This window comes from Equus asinus, unplaced genomic scaffold (assembly GCF_041296235.1).
Source record: "Equus asinus isolate D_3611 breed Donkey unplaced genomic scaffold, EquAss-T2T_v2 contig_193, whole genome shotgun sequence".
Taxonomy (NCBI): Eukaryota; Metazoa; Chordata; class Mammalia; order Perissodactyla; family Equidae; genus Equus; species Equus asinus.
Window position 1 is genome coordinate 2,066,762 of NW_027224842.1, and position 25,142 is coordinate 2,091,903.

General features: G+C 37.2%; 1 protein-coding gene across 1 annotated transcript in view; it reads right to left on the reverse strand.

Moving 5' to 3' along the window:
* Nucleotides 1-844: 844 nt before the first annotated feature.
* LOC139043210 (centromere-associated protein E-like) overlaps nt 845-25,142 on the reverse strand; it is a 65,288-nt gene continuing 40,990 nt past the window's right edge. Inside the window, 17 exon segments of the mRNA XM_070503509.1 lie at nt 845-1,070; nt 2,990-3,208; nt 6,350-6,457; nt 8,118-8,276; nt 8,898-9,188; nt 9,966-10,124; nt 11,252-11,410; nt 11,996-12,011; nt 12,013-12,281; nt 13,004-13,291; nt 13,715-13,873; nt 14,023-14,310; nt 15,550-15,840; nt 16,701-16,859; nt 16,978-17,268; nt 18,815-18,973; nt 20,571-20,771. Coding sequence (XP_070359610.1) covers nt 867-1,070; nt 2,990-3,208; nt 6,350-6,457; nt 8,118-8,276; nt 8,898-9,188; nt 9,966-10,124; nt 11,252-11,410; nt 11,996-12,011; nt 12,013-12,281; nt 13,004-13,291; nt 13,715-13,873; nt 14,023-14,310; nt 15,550-15,840; nt 16,701-16,859; nt 16,978-17,268; nt 18,815-18,973; nt 20,571-20,771 — 3,420 coding nt within the window. The 3' untranslated portion in view covers nt 845-866.

A 25,142-nucleotide genomic window follows, 5' to 3' on the forward strand; every position in this document is an offset into this window, starting at 1 on the left:
ATCTTAGGAAAGTTTTTATCTAAATATCAGACAAATATCATAAAAAGGGGAAAATAACCTTACTGAACTTTCACTTCTAATATTTTGAAGTAAACATAATTCTAATTTATCCTCATTATATTAGAAATATAATTCTAATTTAAATAATAAAATTTTGGCAGTATAGGCTATGTAACAGAGGCACATCTACAAATTCTGCCTTTTGGCATTTTTAAAACCTGTTCGAAACTATGAATCTGTGACAGTGTCTGAAGTGCTTCTGGATGCAGCTTTTCTGTGCATACAGCAGGCCTTGCATGCATACTGGGAACTGCAGGGGCCTCACACTGCTGGGTGAGAGCAGGACACTCCATGTGGGGTTGCTACAATACAAATGTCTGTGACTCCCAGTCACAGATCTAGGAAGTTTTAGAAGGCATTTGGAAACTTATTCTGGCCTTCCAAGAAATCCTACTTGCTGATATTAAGTCTACTTTTCTATATCTGTGTAGTTCTGAAAGGAGGCTAGTCTATGACTTGGCACTCTTTACATCTGGCCAGCTGTCATTCTGCAACCTATTTTTTTTCTCCCCAAAGCCCCAGTAGTACATAGTTGTATATCCTAGTTCTAGGTCCTTCTGGTTCTTCTCTGTGGGACACTGCCACAGCATGGCCTGACGAGCAGTGCCAGGTCCACGCCTAGGATCTGAATCAGCGAACCCCAGGCTGCCAAAGCAGAGCACAGGAACCCACTTGCTACGCCACCAGGCTGGCCCCTCTGCAAGCTGTTTTTAATTTCATAAATGAAAATGACTCTAAGCACATGAAGAGGTACCTTTCTATTTGATAAAAAGACTTAAAATCTAATTAAATCCATTTTAAATAAATCATACCTCAATATGTAGATCCATTTTCTGGCTCAACTGGAGGTCCCCTAATTCTCTGGATGGTACATCATCATCTTGTTGAAGATGCTGCATTTTACTTAGCAGTTCATTTTGCTTTTCCACTTCATCAATAAAAACCATTTCAAGTTTACTGATGGATTCATGTTGTTCTTCCTTTATCTTTGTAACATAGCTTAACACATACTTGCAGGAAAACATGAAACAAATTGGGAAATGAAACTTTTATCACGTTTAGAGGAAGTTCTAAACTCTCAAGACTAAGAGGTGGGGCGGCTTGTCTTGTTTGTCTCTATCCTCTGAGGAGTGAGGAAGAAGGGAAGAACCTCTCTCTATTCCCAAGTTTCTACTCTCAGCGTCTTCGGAGAGTGACTTCCAGACCTCTAGTTTCTTATTTCTGACTTCCTTCTGGAGCTACCTCAGGGATGTCCTACAGTTACCTCAGATTCAATATGTTTACAATGTAACATGATGCCTTTCCCTATAAACCCACCTTTTTCTATTGCCTCCTTTTGGTTAATTATATCACGCAGTTTTCCCAGTGAGATTCATTTCAACATCCTCTCCTGCCTATGTCAGCTGGGTGGCCAACGTGAGTGTGCCCTGCCTCAGGACTTACCTGTCAAGTGTGGCTTAAAGGGGACAAGAATTTGAATGCCCTGGTTCTATGGACCTCATGAATAAGTTCTGGATATCTGATTGTTAGGCTTTTGAAGACTATTAGAGCCTGAGGGGCAATCTACCTAGGTAGGGAAGATACCGCTTCCTACTTCCTCAACTTCCACCATTCCTTAACAATTTACAATCTGGCCTCTTTCCTAACCACTCAACTAAAACTGCTCTGACAAAGGTCACCAGTAAGCTCCATTGTCAACAATTGAGGGGATCTCTTCATTCATGTTCTGGCTGTCTGAAGCATCTGCCACCCTTGACCACTTCATCTTTGACACACTCTCCACCACTGACTTGACCAATGGCACTTTTGCTCAGTTCTCTCTTATCTCTCTGACTTTTCCAACCTCAAACTCATGTGTTGCTCTCTTTTCTGCTACTGCCTCTTGAGAACTGATCTTTTCCAGAGTTCTCTTTTATCTTCACTCTATTATGCTTCTGGGTGGCCTCATTCACACCTGTTGTACTATCTATCACCAAATGCTGATGGATCCCACATCTTTATCTGTGGTCCTGATTTTTCTCCTGACAAACCTCAGATTCACAACTAAAAGCCTACTTGGTTTCTCTTCCTGGATGTTCCATTATAGGTATTTCTATCTCAAAACATCTCAAATTAAACACCAGATCTCTCCTCCTGCCTCACCTGCCTTCTCCCTTTCGTTTTTTCTTTCTATCAGTTAATGGCACCACTATCCACAAACCCGGCTAAGCCCAAATCCTGGGGCTCAGTCTGAACTTCCCTCCCCTCCCTCCACTGTCAAGCACATGGACCTACTATTGTAAACTGCCAAATATTTCTTTAACTTCTTTCATCCTTTCCATCCCTATGAATCCTTCCCCCATAGTACTGTCACCCATCACATCTCATCAGGACAATTGTAACTGCCTCTTGTCTCTTCTCTCTGCCACCAGGCTTATCATCCCCTGCAGACTCATTTCTTCTTTGTCTGTAGTGAAGTCTCTACAATGGCAACCCGATCACATTACTGCCACCACTTAAAATAACTGTCCAGTGACCCCTCCTCATCTCTAAAATGAACTCTAAGCTTTACTGCTTGAGCCCAGCTTCCAGTCCAGTCTTGTCTTCAACTTGTTCTCCAGGACATTGTCCACTACTGCACTTCTCACCTGTTCAAATGTCTGCCTCACCCACTGGACTAGGAGAGATTTAGCGGTTGCTCATCTCTGTCTCCCCAGCACCCTGACACATTGTTAAGGCCAAAGGCAGAGATCAGGTTTTGTTGAATGAGCAGGTCCTAGATGCACTGAGGATCCTGCACATACTATTCTCAGACCCATGCCATCTTTAATTCAGTAGCAAATGTACTAATTAGCAAATACACCAACTCCCAAAGCAGGACTTAAATATACTGGTTTGTAACTGAAATTAATGGCAATATTTACAAAGATATTACTAAAACAGGTGGTACCTTGAGTTTCTTCATGACTCTGTGGAACTCCATGGAACATCTCTGGTTGGCAGTGAGAAGTTTCTGAATCTGTCTGGTTTGTGGATGTGGAAGTGAGAGGTTTGCTTTTACTCTAATTGAAAGCTCTCTTTGGGTTTCAATTTCCCTCTCCAAGTCAAGACAGAGTCCATTTAAGCACTCATAATGACTATCCATCTCTGTGTATCTCTTCAGAAGCTCCTAAAGGCAGTGAGAATTCATTCAATTTAATAATTCATTCTATTTTAACAATAAGTAGTCCTAGCTCTGGAATTGTAACAAAATTTATGCTTTAACACTTTCTATAGGGCAGAAATAAATTGAGACTTTTGTGTATAAAAAACAAAAAGAAAATGTTATTGTCGATTTTGGATTATAGAAATAATTATAATCATTGTGGAAATTTAAGAAGTTTAAACTGTAGGGGAGGAAGATATTTCCTCTACACGCTCTAGGTCCTTCTGGCTGGACAGCGAATTAAATTCACATGAGACAGAATAACAGGAGAAAATTAAACAAAGCTTTATAACATGTATACATGGGAGAGACCCAGGAAAACTGAGCAACTCACCAAAATGGCGGAAGCTCTCACCTTAAATATCATCTTCAGCTAAAGACAAAGGAGGATGTTGTGGGTAGGGGGAGTCAGTATGGGAGGTTACCAGACAAGTACAGTAAACAAGAGTAAGGTTATTATGCAGATTTAAGTCCTTGCCTTCCGCATTGATAAGAGTTTCTAGAGGTAAGGTCATCCCCCTTCTTCCTGGTACAGAGAGGGAGACATCTTTACAGATGGAGATTTCCCTTACAAATGGAAATGTCTCTTACAAAAGGTAACTTCTACTTTTCAGAGTTTCTCTCATGTCTGCAGTTTTTGAAAGTAACCAGCCCAAAATAATCTTCATGCCAAAGAGATATATCTTGGGGTGGCCAATTTTAATCCTCTATAAAACAGCTATAACAAAGAAAACCAGAAACAACCATTGTTATCATTTTGATACATTTTCTTTTAGTCTTCTAAACATCCATGATTTGAATGAACATTTACAAAGTTGGAAGAGAAATTTGCATGAATTCAATCTAGTATGTATTGTAGCTCAAGGCTGAATGCTAGCTTCTGTTGACAATAGGTGGTGTGAGTGAGCAGATAAAACTGATGAGGATCAAGGATGCCTCAGGGAGAAAAGCCCAAGGCTTCCTGGCCTACATACCAATCTATATCATCCTCACAGAAGCATGGGACATCCTGACCTCATTCAATCTGATTCTTACCCAAAGTTATAAGACCACCTGATAACCAGACTCCACCTGCACTGATACTTTTTTTACCTAATTTTTCCTTTGTCTTGTAAAGAAGCAACTCACATACTTATGCCTTATAAATTTAGCCCTACCCTCAACCCATGTTTGCAGCTCTTCACTGCCCATAGGTCCTGTCCCCATGCTACTCCATGCTACTTCCTGAATAAAAGAGCACTACTGCCAGACCTTGAGAGTCCAAGAAATGTTTCTTTCGACTCCTCAGCTCACTGAGCCAGCATCAAAACGAGTGACAACAAATCACATGACCTACGTTCTATTATCTGCCTAGAATCTGAGATTTCTCACCTTTTATCAGAGTTAGAGTTCAGGTTCTAGCCCTGTCACTTCCTGACTGGGGAAATCCTTGAGCCATTCTCCCAACTACAAAATGAAGACTACAATAATTTCCACAAAGTTTTCTAGGGAATTAAGTAAAATGTTAGATAATATCTATATATAACCTATAAAATACATACAGACACTATAAATTAAAGGAAATAAAATTATATTTGTAGAAATGCTTCTATACCCAAGTTTTAAACTTAGACTTGGTTTCAAATCCTAATTTTACCAATTTACCAGCTGTGTGACCTTGGGCAATGACTAAACTTCCTCCTGGGCCTCAATTTCTTTGTTTATAAATGGAACAATAAACTCTGTCTCATGAGGTAAAGCACCCAGTCTAGTGCCTTGTGTATGGCAGACACCCATTAGGCCTAGGCCCAGCAGCTCAACTTTCTAGAGACCAGACAGGTGACAAGCTGGTCAGGGCACAGGTGGAAGAACACTTTACATTCAATCGGGTATTAACATATTTAGTTCAGGGTGCTAAACAATAGAGTAAGGGGCTTCTGACAATAATGAGCTCTCCTTTTAATAATTTAAGGAAAACCTAGATAGATGTTCATTAATCTGGGATGTTGGAGAGGGGATTCTTGCCTTTGGTCTTAGGAGGAATCACCTTATGGTTGGAGCAGCACTGTCTAGTCATTCATTTGTACTTTTAATAAATACATATTGAAGGCTGACTTCTGTCAGGACTGTGCTAAGTGATGCAGCCATAAACAACACACAGAAGTCTTTAGGGATCTTGTGTTCTAATAGGGGTGACAGTAAATCCTGTTGGCTTTACCCTCACTACATGTTCAGAATCCACACACTTCTCACTGCTTCCACTACTACCTCTCTGGGCCAAGCCATCACCATCTTCGCATGATTACTGAAATTAGTCTTTCAAATAGTCTTCCTGCTATCACTTAATTTTCAACACAACAATCAGAGCTATCCCTTTAAAATGTTAAGTCAGACCATGTCTCTCTCGTGGTCAAAACTCTCCAGTGGATCCACATCTCGTTCAGAGTAAAACCCAAAGTCTTTTAAAAGCCCCACAGCCTGCTTCCTCCTGTTAACTCTGACCTCGTTTCTCATTAGCTTTCCCCCTTGTTGATGTTGCTGGAGCCCACTAGGCAGCTTCTGCTTCAGGAGCTCTGTCCTTGCTGTTCTCCCTGCCTGTTCTGCTCTCCACCAGATACCTGTATGTCTCAACCATTGACTCCTTTCAGGTATCTGCTGAAATACCACCTTTCCAGTGAAGCCTCAAAATCATAAACCCTACTGTTTTTTTTCAAAGATTGGCACCTGAGCTAACATCTGTTGCCAATCTTTTTTCTTCTTCTCCCCAAAGCCTCCCCAGTACATAATTGTATATTCTAGTTGTGAGTGCCTCTGGTTGTGCTATGTGGGATGCTGCCTCAGCGTGGCCTGACAAGCGGTGCCATGTCTGTGCCCAGGATCTGAACTGGGGAAACCCTGGGCTGCCGAAGCGGGAGCACAAACTTAACCACTTGGCCCCAGGGCCGGCCCCAAACCCCACTGTTTTGTTTGTGTATGTATGCATGTATGCACACACATATCTGTACTAGATTATGAAGTTTAGAAGAATACTGAGCATTATCTATTCATTCCATAGAGGTGCCTGTGACTCCACAGGCCTTTGGAAGGGCCCCAATATTTATTTGTAATTTGAACAGGGGCACTTACTTTTATCCTAAAGCACTTTTCTCTCAGGCTTTCTGTAAGGTGCTGTTTTCCATCACATAGCAACATTTTTTCATATTTTAATACCTCTTTGATGTTCTGTTGGTCCTGCTTGGATGGAAAGAAATAAACAAGGCTTCAGCTATAACTCCATTCATATATAATGTCTAATCATTTACTTTTTCAATTACACATTGTACATTATTTCAATAATGGAATCAAATATTATACTTGTAACACAAAAAAATGTTAAAAATGGTCAGAAAATGAATAATAGTATCATGAAGTCTTTTAGTGAGTAACCTCAACTCATTGGGGAAAAAAGTGGGAGAACCACATATTTTTTGGAGACAGAATCTGTTCCTGTAACCTTCATAGCTGCAAATTAGGTTTTAGATTTATCTCTGGTTCCTACTCTTCCAGATCTCTGCATTAGAATAATTATTGCCAACTAAACATGCTAGCACGACTGTCTGTACTGTCCATGGTGCTCCAAGCTCCATTCATATATTCTTCCCAGCACCTTGGACCAGAAAATTCATACCCTGCCTACATTTTGTATTTCTGACTACAAGTACAAAACAAAACATTTTCTCCCATTTGTTTATCTTATTTACTGCAGTACCCAGAAGACTAATTGTTCAATGAATATTTGTTGAATGAATTAAATCTCTTTATAAATTTAGTTAGGGTCCACATAAATATGATTCCCAAGTGTCTGATGTTTCTATTGAGATTGCAAATGATACTGTTTTCCACTTTATTCTTTCTTCACTATTGAAATATGAGAATGAAAAAGATTTTTATAGATTTCATAAACTTTCTTATTGATCTGAAGTTTACATTACTTTTTAGAGGATTCAGTTCAATTTCTTTTTTTGTATTCATCTTGCCTTCTTCCCTTCTAATGTCACTAACAAAAGCCCACGTCTAACCCTATCATGTAGAGATAGAGAGATGGGCTATTTAATCTTTTGTAAATCGAATCCTTCAAATATTTCTCCATTGAGAATAATGCTATTTCTTGGTTTAAAAAATCTTTTAAAATTTCATTAAAGAAAATAGTCTGCTTATTGAACAAATTTTTTCTTAAAAATAAAGAATTAAAATGGTATTTTCTGAAATAGATTTTAGCTTCTTTTAAAACTGTACTTGCCTGTTTGTGTGAAAAGTTATAGTAATAGTTTTCCCATTATCCTCCGTTTGTAGAAATTTCCCGGAAAAAAAAAGTAAAAACATTGCTACCCTTTTCAAAAAAGCTTGTTTCTTATAAATAGTTACTAGATAGGGGTAGATTCTGAACTCGCTCTAGCTATCATTTCTCTTAAGGTTTCTCTGAATTGGTCTCTTTCCATTTTTGAGAGACTTTTATGCTCCTTAGCTCATCTCTCTCCTTAGCTACAATTCTTATTTCTTCAAGGCTTTCATAAAGTTTCTTAGTCAAGTGTAAGTTATCCATTTCCACATTTTGCATAGATAAATTTTGGGCCTCAAACTGCTTCTTCAATCCTTCCGTTTCATTCTTTTTTAATGAGTTTTACTGACATCTTCTTTCACTTTAAGAAGTTGAAGCTCTTTTTTCTGAAGTTCTCGGATCTTGAGATAATTATAAAACAAGTTAGAATGCAAACAGAACTCCTTCAAGGACGGAAAATAGTCTATTTGTTACATACAAGCACATATCTATGTCTATATATCTATTTCTATCTCCTTGCTGAGTCTACAAATAATTTTGGACACAACTACTCCCAAAAGAATAAAACAACAATACCTTTTCCTGTAATTCATCTTTTGCCTTATTTAAATCCTTTTGAATATTTGAAATCTGGGTTGTCTTTTCTGAAACTCTCTCTCTGAATTTATCAATAGTTTCCTGGTGTTCTTTCAAATGCATACGAGCAATTTTCAGTTCTTGTTGTGTTTCCAGATCCTTTATTATTAGAAGAAATTGAGAAATATGATAATATAAAGGCACATTATCTTTTCTTAATGATGAACTAGTTAAAGTAAAAAAATGCATTCTCACAGTTAAAAACCACCAACACACCACCCCCAAATCAGAACAGTATGGCAGGATAGAGAGTACAGACCCTGTCCCTCACCTCGCCCATCCTAGTCCTGCTCCTTGTTGAACTGGCTGCTCGCTCTTCTCCTTTCAGACCCCTTGGACACCCTTCTAGATCAACGTCACAGAAAAAGTGTCCCATTCTTATGCTTAGTGTTCCCTTATACAGACAAACCCCACTTAGCCAGTGCCTTATGGCGGACACTTGGATTGCTTTTAGCTTTTGTTTACCACAAACAATGCTGCAGTGAATGCTGTTGTATTTCTGCCCAAATGTGTGAATATATTGGTTGGATAAATTCCTAGGAATGGAATTGCTGTAACAAACGTATATGCTGATAAATTTTTAATAAGATATTGTCAAACTGTCTCCCTAAAAGGCTATAACATTTACTTTTTCACCAACAGTATCATTTATTTAAAAGAGAAGGAAGCTTCTTGTATTAAAAATATGTGTGCTGGACAGGAAGAAAGAGTATAACTCACTCTAGCTATGGTTTCTTGTAGGTTTGCCTTCAGTTGGTCTCTCTCCAGTTTGAGTGCCTCTTCCACTTTTCTTAGATTATCTCTTTCTTTCATTACAGATTTCATTTCTTCAAGATTTTCATGAAGTTTCTGAGCCAAGTTTAAGTTTTCCATTTCTATTTTATCCAGAGTTAAACTTTGGGCCTTGAATTGTTTCTTCAATCGCTCTATCTCGGACATTTTTTTCTGTGTCTCACTGACATCTTCTTTTAACTTAAAAAGCTGATGTTCATTTGCCTTAAGTTCTTGGATCTTATCAAGATAATCATAAAATAACATGTCAGGATACAGATGGTTTTTAAGACAAGTATAAAGAATAGTTTCTAAATTGATTAAGACAATAGGCTTCTAATGTCACTCATTAATATTCTGCATAATTCCACACAGAATTTATTTTCTTTTGAGATTATATACGTAAGTGTATATATATATACACACAAGTGTGTACATATGTACATATACACACAAGTGTACATATAGATACATATATATACTTGTGCATATATACACATGTATATAGATGCACTCATGTACATATACACATAAGTGCACTAATCTTAAGTGTATAGTTCAATTATTCTTGACATATGTTTACATCTATGTAATAACAACCCAGATTAAAATATAGAACATTTCTAGCACCCCAAAAAGTTCCTGTGTGCCCCCTTACTACAGCCACCCACTATCATGACCTTGGTCATCTTAGGTGACTTTGCCTATTTTTGAACTTATAAACCACAAGGTGTAAATCCATTCTCCCAGTGAAAGGCATCTGAGTTGTTTTCAGTTTTTCACTATTATGATTAGAGCTGCTATGAACATTCTTGTACATATCTTTATGTGGAAGTATGCATTCTTTTCTCTCAGGTACATACCTATAATCGCTGGGCCACAGGCATGTACATGTTCAGTGTCAGTAAACACTGCCAACGTGTCTTCCAATGTGGCTAAACTATTTCATATCCCCAGAGGATTATAGGCACAAATAAGTCAGACAGCCAATCAAATAACCCTCCCCTCCCCCCATACCTTTTCTTGTAATTTAGTGTTTGAATTTTCTAAATCCATCTGCATATTTGATATTTCATCTGTCTTCTCAGAAACAATCCCTCTGAGTTTATCAATAATTTCCTGGTGCTCCTTCAGATGCATGTGAGCAATTCTTAGTTCCTCTTGTTTTTCCAGATTCTTCATCATTAGAGAAATTTTGAGAACAGTGACATATCTTAATGTTAAAATGTTAGTATTTTTTTAATGAAAATAACATATTTTCTTAGTAAAAATAATAAAACTATTACTTCTTACTCTGTATTTTTGTTGTTAGAAAGTGATAAGCTTTTCCTCCCTGTCCCCACCTCCCACAGCCTGCTCCCACTTTCCAGAGGCAAACATGTTATATGTGCACTATTCTACAGCTTGCTTTTCCTCCTAAGAGTCATTCTGGGCTTTCCATATTAGGACGGTCAAATCTATTCCATTTTTTTATTAGGTGTTGCATAGTATTCTGACATATTGCTCTTGTTTACCCAGTTTCCTTCTGATGGACATTCAGATTGTATCCCATTTTTTATTACAAATTGCTACAATGAACAACACTGTGGTGTATATATGTGTATGTGTATATATATATTTCTTTATCTTAACAATTGATTAAGTATACATGTAGGATAAAGTCTATAAAGAAAATATTGCTTACAGAATTTAAAATTTTCAAGAACAATACCAAGTTACGTGCCTAAAAGTTTCTATCAGTTCACTCACACCAGCAGCACCATCATGTGAAAGCAGGGCTCACTGCTGTCAGCAAAGCCCACGCTTCCTCACGAGGGAGGGAAGGAGTATCGCTTACTGTAGCTTCCGTCTCTCGCAGGCTTTCCCTGAGCTGCTCTCGCTCCGTTCTGAGGGTTTCCTCCACTCTTCTGAGGCCATCTCTTTCCTTAGCAACAAGTTTTATTTCTTCAAGGTTCTCAAGATGTTTCTGAGTCAATTTGAACTTCTCTGTTTCTATAGTTTCCAGAGTTGAATTCTGGGCCTCTAATTGCTTCTTCAATTGCTCTGTTTGATGCATATTTTCCTTGAGATCATTTTTTGCCTTAAGAAGTTGATGTTCTTTCTCCTGAAGTTCTTGGATCTTGAGATAAGCATACAATAAATTATGATATAGATAGATTTGATAAAAAGCTAAATAATAGTTTCTAAATTAATAGGCAAATCTTTACTTGGCTCCAATTTTAGGCTAACTCATATCTTGTTTCTTTACACAAAAGACCTGATTCAAACTCTCAGCTACTCAGATAACAACTTTAAAAAAATACCTGTGCTTTTAAGGCAGTATTTGTGTTTTCTAAATGTATTTGCATATTTAATATTTCATCTGTCTTCTCTGAAACAACTTCTCTGAGTTTATCAATAGTTTCTTGGTGTTCTTTCAGATGCATGTGAGCAATTTTGAGTTCTTCTTGTTTTTCCAGGTCCTTTATTTTAGAGACAGAAAAACAGTACATTCAGAGTAATACAATTCAAACAGTATGTAGAAAGCTACAGGGTAAGAAGATTACCCTCCCTCCCTACTCCTCCCAGTCCTTATCCTCTAAGTTACATTTAGGAGTCAATACATGCTAAATACACCACTCCACAACTCACCCTTGTCCCCAACAGGATGCTGCCAGATCAGTGCCGTGCTGCACCGCACCCTCTATCTGTTCCCGGATTCTACGGTCCAAATGTGCTGCACTATTTAATTAGGTTGCTACTAATGCACAGTTAGAATTTTTCCTATTTTTTTGTTAGCTTTATTTTGTTATTGCAACTTGCTGCCATGACTATCCTTCTACAAATATCCTTGACAATTGTGCTAATGTGTGCAGGATAAATAGCTACAACTGTACTTTTTGGGTCAACGAATAAACTCACAGAAATATTTGGAAGATATTACCAAATGTGCCCCCTCCAGCTTTCCCCAACGTTGGACCAATTTTACACTCCCACCAACCCTACTGCCCACGGCTCTTGTAGGACAAAATGTCCTATTTACTATATGGGGAAAGATGGTAACTCACTCTGGTTATGGTCTCTCAGGTTTTCCTTGAGCTGGTCTCTCTCTACTTTGAGGGTCTCCTCCACACTCCTAAGGTCATCTCTTTCTTTTGTAACACATCTCATTTCTTCAAGGTTTTCTTGGAGTCTCTGAGTTAACCTTACGTTCTCCATTTCTATATTTTCCAGAGTTGACTTTTGAGCCTCAGATTGCTTCTTCAAGTATTCCATTTCACACATTTTTTCCTGAATCTCACTGACAACTTTCATCTTAAGAAGCTGATATTCTTCTTCCTGAAGTTCTTGAATCTGAGAAAATCATAAAACAAGTTAGGACACAGGCAGAGATCTTTAGGAAAAAGACAATTGTTACTACATTAAGGTAATCACTTTTGAGGCCGCCCCCATGGCTGAGTGGGTAAGTTTGCATGCTCTGCTTCGGCAGCCCAGGGTTGCAGCAGTTTGGATCCTGGGCCCAGACATGGCACCACTCACCAAGCCATGCTGAGGTGGCGTCCCACAGAGCACAACCAGAAGGACCTACTACAACTAGAATATACAACGGTGTACTGGGGGGCTTTGGGGAGAAGGAGGAGGGAAAAAAAAAGGAAAGAAGATTGACAATAGATGTTAGCTCAGGTGCCAATCTTTAAAAAAAAAAAAAAAGGTAATCACTTTTACATTTTAGTCCACTGTATGTACTGTTTTCTTCCACAGGGATCTGAGGTACACTACAATCAGACATCATTCCCCAACTTAACAAAACAAGACCTACCTTTTCCTGTAATTCAGCATCTGAATTTTCTAAATCTCTCTGAATATTTGCTCCTTGATCTGTCTTCTCTGAAATATTCCTTGTACTAATGGTTTCTTGGTACTCCTTCAGAAGAACATAAGTAGTTTTCAGTTCCTCTTTCATTTTTTGTCCCTTTATCATCAGAAGAAAATTAGTAAAACTTAATAGTGAACATCTTTGTCAGCACCTTAACCCCATTTTTATATCCAAAAAACGTTAGAAGAAGGAAACTTACTTCAGCTACAATTTCTTTAATGTTTTCTTTGAGTTGGTCTCTCTCCATTTGAAGGGCCTCTTGTACCCTTTTCAGTTCATCCCTTTCCTTCATTATAACTTTTATTTCTTCTTGACTTTCCTGAAGTCTCTCAGTCAACTCAAGCCTCTCGCCTTCTATACTTCGTAGGGACAACTCTTCAGCTTTGAGTTGCTCCTTTAATTGTTCCAGTTCACTCATTTTTTCCTGAGTCTCACTGTTTTCTTCGATGCTAATAAACTGTTCCTGTTCCTCATGAAACTCTTGGATCTTAAAATAATGATAAAATAAGTTAAGTAGCCAAAATACACACATACATAAAACATGTGTGTTTCTGTGTGTGTGTGTGTGTGTGTGTCTGTGTGTATATAACATATATATTTTTTTGGGGGGGGGTAGATTAGCCCTGAGCTAACATCTGCCACCAATCCTCCTCTTTTTGCTGAGGAACACTGGCCCTGAGCTAACATCCATGCCCATCTTCCTCTACTTTATATGTGGGACACATGCCACAGAACATAACCGCTGAACCACCAGGCTGGCCTCTGTATGCATATATATATATATTTTTTTTTTAAAGGAAAAAACCCAGGATGCTTTCCACAACAATTGAGAATGTACACAGTAACCTGTGCAATTCAGTTAGGTACCTTCCTCAGGTTTTCTCCCACTGTTCCTTCACCCCCAATTTACCTTTTTCTGTAATTCTTCATTGGTTGTTTCTAATTCCTTTTGAGAGGTCGACAGTTCGGTTCCTCTCTCTGAAAGATTCTCTCTCAGCTTAGCAATAGTTTCCTCCTGTTCTTTCAGGTGACCACGAGCAAATCCAAGTTCCTCTTCACTTTCTAGGTGCTTTATTATTAAAGGAAATTGTAAGAAATGTATAGAAACACTATAACCACGACATTTTAACTCCTTTTTCCAAAGGTTTAGTTTTTAGGAAAATATTTGCTCCCAAACTATTTAAAAACCACACACATGGGGAAAAGGGTGAGACTTACTTTAGCCATTATTTCTCTGTTTCCTTTGAGTTGGTCACTTTCTGACAGAATAACTTCTTGCAGCCTCTGTTGGTCATCTCTCTCCTTGGCTACAGAGTTCATGTCATCGCGACTGTCCTGAAGTCTCTCAGACCACCTGAGCTTTTCCACCTCTGTTCTTAGTAGTGCTGACTCTCGGGCTTGGAGTTGCTCCTTCAATTGCTCCATCTCACTCACTATTTTCTTAGTCTCATTGTCTTCTTCTTTCATATTGCAGGACTCTTCTTGTTTGTCTTGAGCCTCTTGGATCTTAAGAGAATCACAACACAATTGATATCCAAAGATACTTTATTTTATTTTAGAGGAAAAGAAATCAGGATATTTTCTAAAACAATTAAGTCAGGATTCAATGGCTCATTTATAGAGCAATCTTTCTACTCTTCCATCATTCAGATATTTAACATTTATTTATTGAGGGCTCACTGTGTTATCAGTACCCTACTAGAGGCTGGAGATAAAATAGTAAATGAGACTTATACGATCTCTGCTTTTTTGAGACTTATACTTTAGGGAGAAAGACATTATGCCAAATCTTACCAAACAGATGTGCTGGGTTCTCCCAGGCTATTAAGAACAAACCTAACCCACTGTGAGTGGTGAGGAAGGACTTCCTAGGGGATGGAAATCTTCAGCTGAGATCTGAAGGATGAGAGCCATGGTTAGGCAAAGGAGGGTATGGAAATACTGCACGTAGGGAGACCAGAACATGTGAAAGCCATGAGATGAGGAAGAGCAGTAGACTGGAGTTGCAGGAATCTGAGCAGGAGGAGAGGGAGCTGAAATAAGGCCAGAGACCAGCCAGGTCTGTGATCCAGGGCCTCACAGGCCATATGAGGGATTCTGGTCTTCGTTTCAAGAGTAACAATAAGCTATTAAACGGCTTTAAGAAGAAAAGATCACTTGGGTTCCGAATGGGGAATGAATTAGAGAAGAATAAGAATGAATGTGGGGAACCAGTTAGGAGGAGATTGCAGAAAGCCAGGGAAAGAAAGAATAGTGGCTCAGATTTGGGTGTTGGCCATGTGGAGAGGAAAGAGGATTTCACACAAACACACCTTAAAATCAACAAGGTTTGGTCTTGGATTAGAGAGTGAGCAAGGAGGAACGGACACTAGTAGGGATGACAGCCAGACTTCTGACTGAAGCCTTGAGGAAGAAGGTAGCGCTTTACGAGATGTGGAGGAATAGATTTAAAGAAGGGTTGAAAATAGCTTTGTTCGCTTTATCCTTTCCTATAATTTAGCCTTGCTTTTTCTAAAAAATTTTGAATATTTAAGAAAATAGCTGTCTTCTCTGAAACATTTTCTCTCAGTTTCAATAGTTTCTTAGCATTTATGAGCAATTTTTAGTTGCTTTGTTTCCAATCACTTCATAATTAAGAGACATTTAAACAAAATTGGTAGTAACATAACTATAACACAAATGCCCCCTTTCCCAAAGACTTGATTCTTATAAAACACTTAAATAGGAGGAAAGGATGAAACTTACTTTAGCCAAAGCTTCTCTAAAGTCTTCTTTCAGCTGTTCCTGTTCAACTTGAAGAGCTTCTTTTACCATTTTAAGGTTATCTCTTTCCTCAGTTAGAGATTTTATTTCTTCAGGACTTTTGACGAGTTTCTCAGTCAGCCTGAGCCTTTCCGTTTCCGTGCTCGCCAGTGTTGTTGAATCCTTGGTTTTGGACTCATCTTTCACGAGCTCCAGTTCATCCATCGTTTCCTGAGTATCACTGACTTCTTCCACATTAAGAAGTAGCTCCTGTTCCTCATGAAGCACTGGGATCTTTTGAGATTCATAAAATACCAAAGTTATTATCTGGAGAGTATTATCATAACTTTTCTTTCCAGAGCAATGAAAGTGATCTTGAACCCTCATGGCCTATTACAATTACAAACTCCTATTTATTCATTTTCCTTTGATTCCTACTAAAGCTACTCATGACTGTTCTGCCAGTCATATTGTCATAGTTTTCTTTTTCTCCAGCTTACATCCAAAGTGAACTAATCCTTGCACTTTCCCAACAAATTGTTAATTCGGTCAGTTGCATGCTTCTCCATTTTTCTATACTAGTTTCCAAATGCTACAGGAGAAAAAAAGTCATAGTTGAACAGATTATATACCAATAAATGACTGGTTCTCATTCTCAAATGAGCTCCAATGCTACTTCTCAATTTTTTTATGCATAGATTGGTTCCCCTTTCCCATGATCATTAGTGATACCACATAAGTTTGCATGTCATATTTCTGCATTTAACATACTGGAATTGAAGGATTTTTTTTACTAGGGGAGAAAGAACAATGTCTTATTCAGAGCCATAGTCTCAATGCCTGGCACATAGGCTTTTAACAGGTTGGTCCAGTTATCCCAGTGTTTCATTTTCTCCATAGTATTTGTCATCATCTCAAGTGATCTCATTCAGTTGGTTGCTTATTTATCAGTTACCTCTTTCCACTACAGAGTAAGCTCCATGATCACAGAGATTTTGTCCACCTTGTTGCCATTTTACTTGTATAACCCAGGGATGTGTCTGCCACAGCAGATACTCAACAAATAATATCCAGTAAATCAATGAACCAGACTTCAGTCACTACTTACTGCTTATCTTTCCTTCAAAGGAGAAAGAAAGGAAGAAAAGACAAACCTCTTCTTCTAATTCAGTACTGGATTTTTCCAGGTTCTTCTGAATATTTATTATTTGAGCTGTCTTCTCAGAAACATTTCTTCTTAGTTCATCAATAGTTTCTTGGTGTTCTTTTAGATGCATGTGAGCAATTTTTAGTTCTTCTTTTGTTTCCAGACCCTTTATTAGCATGTGAAGTTTAAAGAATATTTTAACAACATCATCTCAACACTGCCCCCCTTCCCAATTGGCTCAGTTTTAAGGAAACACAACAGATGAAGAAAAGGGTCTAACTGACCTTAACTTCAATTCTTCTTATGTATTCTTTAAGTTTCTCTCTCTCTACTTCAAAGGACTCTTGTAATTTCTGTAGATCATTTCTTTCTTTGGTTATGGATTTTATGTCCTCATAATTTTCACGGAGTTTCTGAGCCAACTCTAGCCTCTCCATTTTCATACGTTCCAACGTTAATTCTCGGTTCCTTAATTCATTCTTTATATTCTCCACGTCATTCATCTTTTCCTGCATCTTACTCATCTCTTCTTGTACACTAAGAAGTTGTTGCTGTTTTTCTTGGAGTTGTTGGCTCTTAAGAAATAAAGTTTTTATTATTACCATTTTGCCATATTATCTTAAAATTCTTATGTAAAATGTACTTTGCCAAACTGAGAGAATCGTTATCACAGCCCTGCACACTACCCTAGTGGAAACAGACAAGCAGCACTGAAAGTAAAGCAGCTTCTAGGCATAGTGTCTGTACTGGGCTGAAGAGGGTCCCACCCAAAATTCAAGTCTACCCAGAACCTCAATGTGATCCGATTTGGAAAGAGGGTTTTTGCAGATGTAATTAGTTAAGGATTGAGAAGATACCCTACTGGACTAGGGTTGGGCCCTAAATCCAATGAGAATGTCCTCATAAGAGACGGGAAAGGACGCACAGAGACACAGAGAAGATCCTGTGAAGATGGAGACAGAGATTGAAGTGATGCAGCTACAGAACAAGGACTATCGAGGACAGCGGGAGCCAAGGATAGCACGAGGCAAGGAAGGACTCTTCTCTAGAGCCTTCAGAAGAAGCATGGTCCTCCGACACCATGATTTTGGAATTTGAGAATCTAGAAATGTGACAGAATAAATTTCCATTGTTTTTATGCCAGCAAGTTTATGATAATTTGACACAGAAGTCCTAAGAAACTAACATAGTGTCACTTGGTTAATCAAGGAGGCAAAGTAAAAATGCGAAAAATTTAAAAAGAAAAGAGACTGACTAAATATATAGATGTACCTGGCAAATAAACTGTAATTCCTCATCTCTTAAAACCTTTTTGGATAATTTATTTTTAGTTCCAATAAGGTCTTTAGGGGATGGCCCACACAAACACTGAGGCATTAACTTTTACATAAGCCTATTGATATCACCTCTTTGGGAGGAGTATGAAATAGACAGGAGGTTTTAGTAAATTCAATTAGGTTATAGTGAAAGGGATGAGAATTAAGAGAACATATATTAGGAAAAAAACATTCCACAGAAGCACAATGGAAACACTACGCTATTTATAATGCATGTAGCACTGTTCTTAGGATAAACAGAAAGATATCAGTGGGTCCATTTTAGAATTACTAGAGCAGTACAATTGTTCTAACAGTCTTAGCTCTTACACAATTATATTACAACAGCACCTTACTTCTAAAAAAGAAATAATTCAGGAACTTGCAAACATCTAAGAGATGGTAATAGTGACAAATCTTAGAGTTTAGAGAATGACTAATATAGCTCTATATAAGGGCAGGAGCTTTGTTTTACTGACTAATGTATATCAAGTGCCCAGAACAGTGCCTGGCCCACGGTAATGCTCAATAAATATTTGATGAATGAATGAATACATCATGAGTAGTTTAGATGAACCAAGGCCCCCTCTCATTGAAAGACTCTAGGATAATATAATACACACAAAAGAGGTTAGCTAAGATCCTAGTGTGAGTTCAAACTGTCCAAAATATTAGCATTGAGAGCTGTTCATTTGGGAGGTACATTCTATTTCTGGAATTTAGGTCTATTAGAACCAAAATTTATCACCAAAAAAAAAAAGTTTAGTCAGGAAATATGGCCAGGAAGATAACTTTAAAAATTCACCTTTTCCTTTAGCTTTTCTTCAACTTCTGCCAGTTTCTCACAGGTCCTAGAAAGCTCTTTCTCTTTCTTTATGGTACAGTTCTTTTCTTGTGCAACTATCTCTTGTTGCTTTTTAAGTTCACCTCTAAGAATTCTTAATTCTTCCTGGTTTTCAATGGTCTAGAATTTTTAAAAAGTTGAGATTAAATGACACTAGCTTACATTTAGGAAATCAGGTAAAAATCAGCATTTACCTCAGCCTGAAAATGGAGAAATCATGGCAAACTATATTGGAAAAGACTAACTTAAAAAGAAAGTGAGTCTATTTTGATCATGTAAATGCCAAGAATCTGCTTTCTTATGCTGTTTCTTTATTGCTCAACTTACATTCCTACCACGAGAATTAGAACTGGATTTAGTATTCCATCATAAGAGGTTTGCTTGTTTTCTACCCTGAAGCCAAAAGAGACTGTTTCTAAGCTTTCATCGATAGACGATGAGACTGCAGGTTATAGGCTTTTCATATGCTGGGATGGCTTTGATTTTGAGCAAGCTCAAAACAGCAGCCGTCCTTTGCTAGCATGAATTGGACTAATCTTAGTTATTATGCTTAAAGAGTGACATTCTCAAGTATCAAGACCAAAAAACATTACAAGACAGATACCGAGAAGAAAATACAACTTTTGTCTGTACTCTTATTTACATTCAGCTCTTTGACCAAACAGACAATCCTAAGAAACATGGAAAATTACACAAAAGGTCAGGGTCTACTGTGATCCATAGCAAACTTCTGAAAATATTAATTTCAATCTATTACACATTAGATTGCCCCCACATATAGAAACAAAAACTAAAGTAGGTTTGAAAATATTGGCAAACATTAACAATTAAACATGAAATTTAAGAAAAATTACAACAGCATAAATAAAATAGAAACACTTAGGAACCAATTAACAAAATATGTCCAAGATCTGTACATTGAAATCTATACAACACATCACTGAGAGAACAGTTTATAGAAAGATACACAATAAGCACATAAAAAGATGCTCAACATCTTTAGTCATTAGGGAAAGGCAAATCAAAACAAGGTTACACCCAATAGAAATGGCTAAAATTAAAAACACCAATAATATGAAGTGTTGGTGGGGATGTGGAGCCATCAGAATTCTCTTAATGTGCTGATGAGAATGTAAAACGGTGCAACTATACTTTGGAAATCAGCCTAGTAAATTCTTACCAAGCTAAACATACATCTCCCTATGACCCAGCTATTTCACTTAGATCCATACTCTAGAGAAATAAAAAATATATGTTCATAAAAACATTTGTATGAGAATGTTTATAGCAGCTTTATTCAAAATACCCAAATAGTAGAGATAACTCAAATTTCCATCAATATAGGAGAAAGGCTAAACAAATTGTGGCCTATTCATACACTGGAAGACTACCAAGCAGTAAAAAGGAGTGTAGAAAGAAGTGAGACAAAAGAGCACATGCAGTGTGATTCTATTTGTGTGAAGTTCTAGAAGAGACAGTGAGCTGAGGTGGAAAACATCAGGACAGTGACTATGTGGGGCAGAGGATGAGATCAGGATTGCCTGGGTGGAGGTGGGAGGGAACTTGCTGGGGTGGAGAGAACACAAGTAGAGACATTTGTCAAAAGTCATCACACTGGACACTCACATCAGATACATTTATTGCATGGAAATTATACCTCAATAAAGTTGTAAAAATCTAAAACATACAAAGACAAAAACACATTGCTGAATCTCACCATTCCAATACTGTCCCTCAGGTCAGTCTTCAGTTGCTCCTTTTCTGCAGTAACCCTCTCTAACATTTGCCGCAGTGCTGTTTTCTCCTGTATTAAAGAAAATATCTTTCTCTGTTGTTCAGTTAGCTCATTATCAACATCTGCAATCAGCACTTGGGTTTTTTTGGCTTCCAAACTCTGCTTTTTATCTATGCCAACCATCTAAAATATTAATACATTAGAGAAGAATTTCTTAGTAACAGTTTTAATAATAAAAATAGCCAAACTTCTATTACTTATTATGTACCAGGCACTATTTTCACACAGTGACACATTTAATCTTCCCCATAACCTTACAAGGTAGGCACTATTACTATCTCCGTTTGACAGGCAAGGAAACTGAATCCCAGAGAGGGTAGGTCACTTGCCCAAGGTCACTCAGAGAAGTTATCAGGCTTTGAATCCAAGTGGTCTGGCTCCAGAGCTCGTGCTCTTGTGCCTGTTCACTGGTAAGAGCTATGTGGACAGCTATAGATAATTCACAACTATCTTCATGTATGATGGGTTAACCTGACTTTATGAAGGAGTAAGCCAGCTTAAACTCTCCCTCTTTATTTCTTTCCTTCAAAAGCTGGAAACCATAACTTATGCCCTACTACTAACAAATCTTTATTTTCAGAGTTTTATTATAGATAAGAGGGCAAAAGAGTTTTGTTAGAAACATATTTCATATTATAGTAGCATAATTCACCTTTTCATATTTTTCATATACTGCTTAAGAAAAGCATGCTATATAAATCCATTTATCCATAAATAAGTCTTAACCAAAGGTAACCTGATACATGGACTCCTTGGTAAAAGGAGACAAAGATTGATGTTACCAGTATGAAATTAGGGTATCACCATATAATCCTATACTAGCCCAGTAAAAACACTCAGCTGAATATTGGTCACAGATGTTTAAAAAGTTTTTGTAATAATCTATATTTAATTAGAAAAAAAGAAAAAGAAAAAAAATCATCCAATGACACCAACTTCACACAACCACTATTAGAATTTGGGAATATTTCCTTCCAGAGTTTCTTCTATTAAAAGAATTTTTTTAACATTGCAATTATGACTACTTTACATATAAGATCCTTTTTAGTTTTTCTTTCCCACTTAGATTAGATGATATGCATTTTCCCATGCTGTTACATAATCTCCAAATTATAATTTTTAGTAGTTGCTCAATTCTCTAGAGTGGATACAGACAAACCATATTTCATTTGGTTAGCCCCTTCTTTTTGGCAATCTGCATGAGCTTCTACAAGGATGAGCAGAGAGCTAACTACAACTACAGGAGAAATTAAGGCAGGAACACAGAGTCTTTGGGATTAGTCAGTCAGCTACTATAATTCAGAATCTTGCATCTTTACTCCTAAATATGGAAATGTACACAAAACAAAGCAGATTGAGACAAAGTGCAAAACTGAACTCAGCCTAGAAAGTATTCCAGCTACCATGGTTATGAGCAAATCTAATAGGTCTAATTATTAAATAAGGAAAAAAATTGTGTCCTTTATATGAGAATAAGCCTACTAATCACAAAGTTTAAAATTTCTGTTGAGACACACTAGAGAAACTCATTTCCAGAGAGAGACACATCAAGCAGGATTGAAAACGGGCACTCCTAGAGGCTTCATGATAGACCTACTAGGCTATCATAGGCTGCCCTCTGGTGCTCTGATAAACAGATTTATCTGGAAATCCCTAGACCCACTGCTTTATCCTCATGGGTGATTCCAGCATGAACACGATTTCACAAGACCAAGCTCACCTCAGCATTGCATCCCAGATTTCAGAAACCCTGATGAACAGAATGGCCCAGGAGAATTTCCAGTTAGACCCTTTTATCAACACAGATGATTCCAGCATGAACTTAATACCACAGACTGGCTGGTCCGGTGAGTGTAACTCTCCTTTTCCCTCACTCCGCCTCTACTGCTCCTTCTCATGGGGCCCTGTGACTGCATTTTGCATTTGTTTAAAAGCGGCTACTGACTGTGCATTTATTTTCAAAAAACTATTGAAAAACCTTTCCCCTTATAAAAGTGGAAGTCATAAATTTTAAATCAAGGTCAAGTGCCTTTGGCCCATAGTTGACCCAAAATATAGATAAACTGAGAATACAAGATACAGAGCAAGTGAAAATGCTTTCTAGGAAAGAATGACTGAAGCATAGGGAGAGAGGAAGAGAAAGCTCCTTTTCCAAGGCAGGAATATTGTACCCCAGAGTAAATGGGAAAAAAGAAGCTCATTATATAGAGTAATAGTATATAAAGGTATATAGAGGTTTCTTTACATAAGTTGGATCTTACTGAATTGTTCTTTAGTATGTATCTGTTTTTATTTAATAATGTATCCTGGAAATTTTCCAATTGTAGATAATGTCTACTTTAAAGAAATTCCATGACTATACAAAACTCTATTACATTTCTATACATTAACAATAAACAATTAAAAAAGGAAATAGAGAAAACAATCCATTTACAAAAGCATCAAAAAGAATAAAATATTAAGGAATAAACTTAACCAAGATGGCAAAGGCTTGTACAATGAAAACTACAAAATGTATCTGAAATACATTAAAGACACAAATAAATGGAAAGACATCTCATGTTCACAGATTGGAAGACTTAATATTGTTAAGAAGTCAATGCTACCCAAAGCGATCTACAAATTTAATGCAATCCCTATAAAATCCTAATAGTGTTTTGCAGAAATAGAAAAATCCACCCTGAAATTCATATGGAATCTCAAGGGACTCCAAACAGGCAAAACAATCTTGAAAAAAGAACAGAGCTGAGGGTCTCACACACCCTGATTTCAAAACTTACTACAAAGTTATAGTAATCAAAACAGCTCAGTACTGGCATAAAGACAGATATATAGACCAATGAAATAGAAAACAGAGCCCAGAAATAAACCTTTGCATATGGTCAAATGATCTTTAACAAGGATGTCAAGACCATTCAATCATAAAGGATGGTATCTTCAACAAATGGTGTTGGGAAAACTGGATATCTCATGCAGAAGAAAGAAGTTGGGCCCTTACTTTACATCATATAAAAAAGTTAACTCAAAGTAGATCAAAGACCTAACCATAAGAACTAAAACTGTAAGATGCTTAGAAGAAAACATGGGAGAAAAACTTCATAAAGTGGATCTTGCCAATGATTTCTTGGATATGACACCAGAAGCACAGACAACAAAAGCAAAAAGAGATAAACTGGACTACATAAAAACTACAAATTTCTGTGCACCAAAGGACACAATCAACAGAGTGAAAAGGCAACCTAGGAATGGGAGAAAATATATGCAAGTCACACAATTGATAAAGGGTTAATATCCAGACTATATAAAGAATGTCTAAAATTCAACAACAAAAACCAAACAATCCAATTTAAAAATGAGTAAAGACTTGAACAGACATTTCTGTAAAGATATACAAATAGCCTACAAGCACATGAAAAGATGCTCAACATTACTAGTCATTAGGGAAATGCAAATAAAAACCACAATGAGATATCATCTCACACTTATTAGGATAGCTACTGTGAAAAAAGGAGAAAATAATACGTGTTGGTGAGAACTTGGAGAAATTGGAACCCTTATGCACTGCTGGTGGGAATGTAAAATGGTACAGCCATGATGGAAAACAGTATGACAGTTCCTCAAAAGATAAAAAACATGATCCAGTAAATCTGACATCCAAAAGAATTGAAAGCAGGGTCTCAGAGAGATATTTGTACACCATGTTCATAGCAGCATTATTCCCAACAGCAAAAAGGTGAAAGCAATCTTCAGTGCCCATTAATGGGTGAATGGTTAAACAAAATGTAGTATATACATACAATGGAATATTATTCAGCCCTAAAAAGGAAGGAATTTCTGATGTATGCTGCAACATAGAGGAACCTTGAGGACACTATGCTAAATGAAATAAGCCAGTCAAAAAAAGACAACATACTGCATGATTCCGCTTATGTGAGGTACCTAGAGTAGCCAAATTAAGAGAGATAGAAAGTGGAAAAGTGGTTGCTAGGGGCTAGAGGAGGGAGGGAATGAGGAATTGTTTAGTGGGTATAGAGTTTCAGCTTCACAAGATAAAAAGAATTCTGGAGATTGGTGGCACAACAACGTGAACGTACCTAACACTACTGAACTGTTTGCTTAAAAATGATAAAGATGGTAAATTTTATGCTATGTATATTTTACCACAATTAAAGATACAAAACAAACAAAAATAAATTTATACATATATATATATATATATATATATGAATGACTACTACTCCAAGCTATGGATGTATGAAAGATTATTTCACCATTCTCCTATTGGTGAACGTTTTAAATTCCCAGTAGTAATTATTCTGGATTAAATAGTATTAAGTATAATAACAATGAAAAATAGTATAAAAAATTCTGACATATAAAAGGCATTTTTGAAAAGTAGAAATGCATTGTAAATAAATCAGTTATATAAAATTACAGGCAATCCCGTTATGGACTGAATTATGTCCTCCCAAAATCCACATGTTGAAGCTCTAA